Source organism: Macrotis lagotis, chromosome 1 (genome assembly GCF_037893015.1).
Source record: "Macrotis lagotis isolate mMagLag1 chromosome 1, bilby.v1.9.chrom.fasta, whole genome shotgun sequence".
In the NCBI taxonomy this organism is placed as follows: domain Eukaryota; kingdom Metazoa; phylum Chordata; class Mammalia; order Peramelemorphia; family Peramelidae; genus Macrotis; species Macrotis lagotis.
Window position 1 is genome coordinate 151,160,138 of NC_133658.1, and position 5,226 is coordinate 151,165,363.

At 50.8% G+C, this 5,226-nt stretch overlaps 1 protein-coding gene across 1 annotated transcript; it reads right to left on the reverse strand.

Annotated features, from left to right (window-relative positions):
- Positions 1-246: 246 nt before the first annotated feature.
- REEP4 (receptor accessory protein 4) lies at positions 247-4,898 on the reverse strand. Its single transcript, XM_074209125.1, has 8 exons — positions 4,703-4,898; positions 4,374-4,446; positions 3,775-3,851; positions 3,561-3,681; positions 2,509-2,622; positions 1,805-1,940; positions 1,112-1,266; positions 247-999 (listed from the first exon to the last, which is right to left on the reverse strand). Exons 1-8 carry the CDS (start codon positions 4,732-4,734, stop codon positions 934-936), a joined length of 774 nt encoding a protein of 257 aa, XP_074065226.1. The 5' UTR covers positions 4,735-4,898; the 3' UTR covers positions 247-933.
- Positions 4,899-5,226: the final 328 nt, after the last annotated feature.

Consider the following 5,226-nt stretch of genomic DNA (forward strand, 5'->3'; position numbering starts at 1 on the left):
GAGTAGTAAGAGGAGAACCCACTGGCTAACTGATCTACACAGCTTTTTTTCCATTTCTTTCCTTACCCAAAGGTCTGGTAAGATATCTTGGGGTTTACAGGCCCCCAAATCATTCTACTCTCAAGATGTAAAGCAAGCTCCAGAAGGGAGACGGAAGATTTTTTGAAATAAACACTTAAAGAGAACCTGCTGTGTGAGATGAGAACCCAACCTTGAAGCTTTGGAGAAAAGAAAGACAAAAGGAGAGAAAATTCCATGTATTTATTTATAAAAACCATTACAAACTTGGTCATAACACCAACACCATACACACATATACACATATAGAAACACACACATCCATACGACCCCCAGAAGAGGCTTGTCAAGTAACATGGGAAAGGGGCTGGAATGATCAAAGCTGGACCTGCAATGGAAAATAAAAGAGGGGGAGATGGGGAAATAAAGCTCCTCCTAACTATTAAGGGTTAGGGTTAAAAAATGATGCCAGAAAAATGATGGGCAATAAATAACCCTCAGTTTAAGACATGGAAGAGGGATTGCTTTGGCATATTGAAAAACACAGAAATTGAGCAATGCCAACTGGTGATACCTTGAGTAACTTGATCTAAGAAAACCTGACCCCACCCCCAGCCCTCAGCCAGGAGGATGAGGCTGTCAGGGTTTCTTAGGCAAGCAATCCAGTTGGCAGGTTAGGGGACTAGGACCCGAGTCCACCATAGGCACTTTGATAGACAAAGGAGATTAGTAAGGGAGAGATCATGTGGAAATAGATGAAAACTATCACAAAAAAGGGGGGCATTTCTGCTTTTTTCCAGTGTCAATGGACCTAACTCTCTCTCCTCCAGCTTTCCCTCCACATGGAGAGAGAGAAGAGTTAGAGGAGAAAGGGTAAGGTCACTGGAGGTAGAATAGAAGGAGAAATGGCTGGCATTAGCTGTCCAGGTCTGATGGGGATGGCTTCTTGCGAATTCGGGACTTCAGGGAGCGTGAGGTGCCCTATGGGAAAGGGGAGAGGAGAGATGGGTGAAAAATGTGTCCTCATCCAAGGCCTGAGTCCTTGGGCAGTTTACAGTGAAGCTTGGTGGGTCTTTGCTGGCCATGCCCTCACCTCTCTCACCAACGGCTTCCTCTTGCCAATTCGCAAGCTCTGACTCCGTATTAAGGGCTTCTCTCTTGGACGAGGAAGGGTGTGGGCCTTTGTCTGGGAATCGGACCAACACTCATTATCAGTGTCACTGTCCTGTAGCCCCCCAGGACGGTACCCTGGCAGAAACAGAGGAAGAACACAGAGGGTTCCTGTAAGTTACTATTTTTTCTCTTTTATCAAAATTTCCCCAAATGGACAGAGGATGCAAGGTACCCATTCTAAGGTAAGAGGCATTGCCCAGGATTCCCTCAAATCTCTAGTATCATTCCTTCTTTCCAGGCCTAGAAAGACCTGTTTTCAAGGCATGTCAGCAAAGCAGGCTAACAATAATCAAAAACAGCATTTCACATTTATTACCTCACCCAAGCCTCAGGATAATTCTGGGAGAACCACCATAAAATAGCATTATTCACAGTTTACAGTTAAGGAAATGGAGGGTTGGAGAGATTAAGTGACTTGGCTGTGGTCACACATCTATTAAATGACAAAAGCAAGATCTGAACACAGGACATCTTGACTCTATGAAGTAATCCTATCCACTCAGGAAATTATTTTGGCAACTTCATTCATTTAGAAGGGCCTTGCCACAGCTCTGAACATCCCTTCCCTGACCAGTCCAGCTTCTCCCCCGCTCCGTCCCCTGCCCCCTCATACTGATGGGTAGTCTCCGGTGTAAATCCTGGTCCTCTAGGTAGAGGGGATCCTGATAGGAGGGAGCAGGATTATCAGGGATGGTGTGCAGGTCCTGCATGGAGAAGCTTCGAAGCCTGCCAGCGAGGGCACCCTGACTCTGCAGAGAAAGGGGAAGATGGTCACTGCATATACTGGATATATTGGGGACAAACTCCTGGCTATGGAGGGGCCTAGAGAGACAATGTGAGTCCAGGAGGAGAAATACCCAGGCTGACAGGTATTAAATTCACTTCTGTCTAGGGAATGAGGGTGCAGCCTGGGGTACTCATGGAGTACTGGGTGAAAAGCTGCCTTGGAGAGCTTTGACATAAATTTACTGGTCCAAGTTTATGCTAGTTATTGGCAAAAAAAAAAAAAAAAGGATGAGAACCAGGATCTTCTGGGTCCTAAGACTGTGATGCCACAATTATGGTAGCACAGATTTAGAAATGGAAAGGACCTTAGAGATCATCTAGTCCAAAGTCCTCATTACAAGTTAGGAAACTGAGGCCCAGGGACTTAATGAAAGAGGGAAGGTAAAACCTGGAACTCAAGTTTATGATAGTATTCCTGGTCACACAAATATCTTCCTAAGAATCCTTTCCTTGCTTATTGGGAAGATGGGACACCAACCAATCCCCGGACCAAGGGCCCAGTATGTGAAGGGCAAGTGCCTAAGCTGGCACCTTGGCAGCTGCCTGCACCGCAGCAGTGGCAGCGATGTTTAGACCTCGCTTCCCAAAGCTCAGCACCGTCTCATAGCTCCGCTCCTTTGCCTGCACAATGTACGAGTCAATCTCCTAGGGACACAAAGAAATCAAAGGTGAGGGAAGGGGAGGTGTCACATCATCCTCAAAACCTCTTCAGGTTTATATCTTTATACCAATACATCTGGTGTGAGGCCCTGGGAGAGGGGGAAACTGGTTCTGGGCCCCCACCCCAGACCCCACTGCATCTCCAGGTTTATCTGCTGCCTCAGCAGCGTCTTTGGTGTAGGGAGCTAGATAATGACACAGCCTGCCTTCAAGGAGCTTCTGTGTTCTCTTTGAAAGGTCCAACTCGGTCCCCCTCTCAATCAGAGCCATGCCTATTTTCCCCTGGATCCGGATAGGCAGTTTCCTATATTCAATGGATCTTCACAACAATCTTGTGAGGCTAGGAGGTCAGGAATAGTGCTTCCCATTTTTTAAACTAATAAATATATTTATTATTGCTGTTGCTATTTTACATTTTTAAAAGCATATGCTTCTAGGTGAGACCATTTTAATTTGTGTGGGTCGATGCTTCTGCCCACCTCTTCCCAATCTTTATTCTGCTTCCAGTTAGACTAGTCTACAGTACATTACTGTTCTATATATCACACACATGGGCCACAGATGGCCATTTTAATTTCAGAACTCAAATGTAAGAGATTCAGCAGATTAACATTTGGCCAAGATTGAGTGCTGTGGAAAAGTGTATCTGTGAGTCTCAGCTCTAACCACAGAGTGTGACTCCATTCCCCACAAACAAAACCTTTGTTGGACCTCTCCCCAGGCATTCCCCCACCCTCACCCCACTGTTACTCTTTCCTAATGAGTAATATGTGTTCCCATTTTACAGATGAGTAAACAGAGGCACAGACATGAGTAATGCCTTGCCCAAGGTCAAACATCAAATTAGTGGCAGAGTTAAGGCTAGGTCTCCTGGATCCCAGTTCAATGCTTTTCCTATACCATTCAGTCTCTCTCCAGCTTACCTTCTCCCGGTAGGAAAGGGCTGGATGGATAAACTTCCTATAAAGTAGGCTGGCACCCTTGGTATAAGGGGAGAGGAGCCACACTACAAATGCCATCTTGATTTCATAATAGAAAGGGAACCTGTGAGAGAGAGGCAGAGGCAAGAAGGAATCAGGAAGGGGAGGAAGCTGGCCCTGCCCAGTCCCCATCCCTAGCCACCCACCATCCCCATACCAGGAAATGAAGATGTCCGTGAAGGTCTCTACTGTCATAAAGAAGGCGAAGACGATCCAGTACATCATCCATCGCACCTGAATAGGGCAGAGGCAAGGATCCCCAGGGTCAGGCCAAGGTTGCCCAGCCTCCGCTAATCCCTCCCCACTAGCCCCAGTCTGGTGGAAATATTCCCCTGAGGAGCTGGTCCTGCTGCATTCTCTTCTAGAGACTCATCCTCTCTAGATGTTTCTTCTTCTCCCACTCCAAGGACAGCTTCCTTCACATCTTTCCTCTAAGGGACCCTGTCAACATCTCTGCCATCCCCTGCCACCTGCTTGTGATTACGGCTGATGTTTAGATAACGTTTACAGTTAAAAGTGCCATAAATTACCCCATATCGGTAACTCTTTTCCCCATTTTAGGAAACCGAAGTCGGGGCCAATGAAGCAGATTAATACTAAATAGAATCACCCTCGGGGTCTGACCCCCCAGTTCAGCATTCTTTCCCCTACAATACTCTTGTCTCTCTCTCTCCTGGCCCCCCATCAATATGCCAAAGGCCCTCTTTGCGGCTGCTGCCGCACCGGCCCCTGCCCCCCGCGGGGGTCTGCACTCACATACTCCCGGATGTTCTTGGTCTTCACAGCTTTGTAGGAGGCGTAGGCCGGGTACAGCATCCCGAACACCAGCCTGCGGGAGGAGGGGGTGAGGGGAGGCGCCGGGGCTCCGGGAGGGTCCCCAAGCCTGGCCCGCTGCCCGCACACGCACACCCCGAAGCCCGCCCGGGCCCGGGGAGCAGCACAGCCGCCTCCCCGCCCCCGGCACCCGTGGGCTCCCACTCGGGCCCGGCCCTGCGCGGGCGCCGTGCCCCCGGGAAGGCCGGGGGGACTCCCGGACGCTCGGCCCCGGCCCCCCGGGCCCCCGGCCCCCCGGGCCCACTACTCACACCACCAGGCGGGAGATGACCCAGGACACCATCCTGCCGGCCGCGGGCCCCGGAGAGGCTTCCAGGGGCCCCGGGGTGCTGGGGCGCGGCTGCTCGCGGCTCCGCGGCGCTGCTGCCCCGTCCTGTCCCGGCCAGTCCCGTCCCGGCCCGGCCCAGCCCGGCCCAGCCCGGCCTTGGCCCCGAGGCGGAGTCTCAGACCGACTTGAAAGTTGCACTGACCTAACTTCGGTCCAATCCGCGAGCGCGCGCGGCGCAGGCGCAGTGCGGGCCCCGCGGTCCGGAAGGCCGAGGCCGGGCCGGGAGCCCAGCGGAGCCTTAAAGGGGCCGAGGCCTGCCGAGCCCGGGGCCACGCCGCCCCGAACGCGGCTCCCCAGACCCCAACCACCCGCTGCTTCCTCGGGGCCCGACGGACACGGATGCCTTTACTCAGGCTAGAATTTTTCTTATTACTTTAGCTAATTTATTTCAGAAGTGATTATTAGTCGTTTACCGTTTAATAAATGTATTCTCATTATTTTTACATT

Excerpts from the sequence above, each read along its gene's own strand:
- REEP4 (XM_074209125.1), bottom strand. The coding sequence starts at position 4,734 with ATGGTGTCCTGGGTCATCTCCCGCCTGGTGGT. Across the intron at positions 1,941-2,508 it reads CGGTGCAGGCAGCTGCCAAG|AGTCAGGGTGCCCTCGCTGG; the intron begins GTGCCAGCTTAG and ends CTTTCTCTGCAG. Across the intron at positions 1,267-1,804 it reads ACACCGGAGACTACCCATCA|GGTACCGTCCTGGGGGGCTA; the intron begins GTATGAGGGGGC and ends TGTTTCTGCCAG.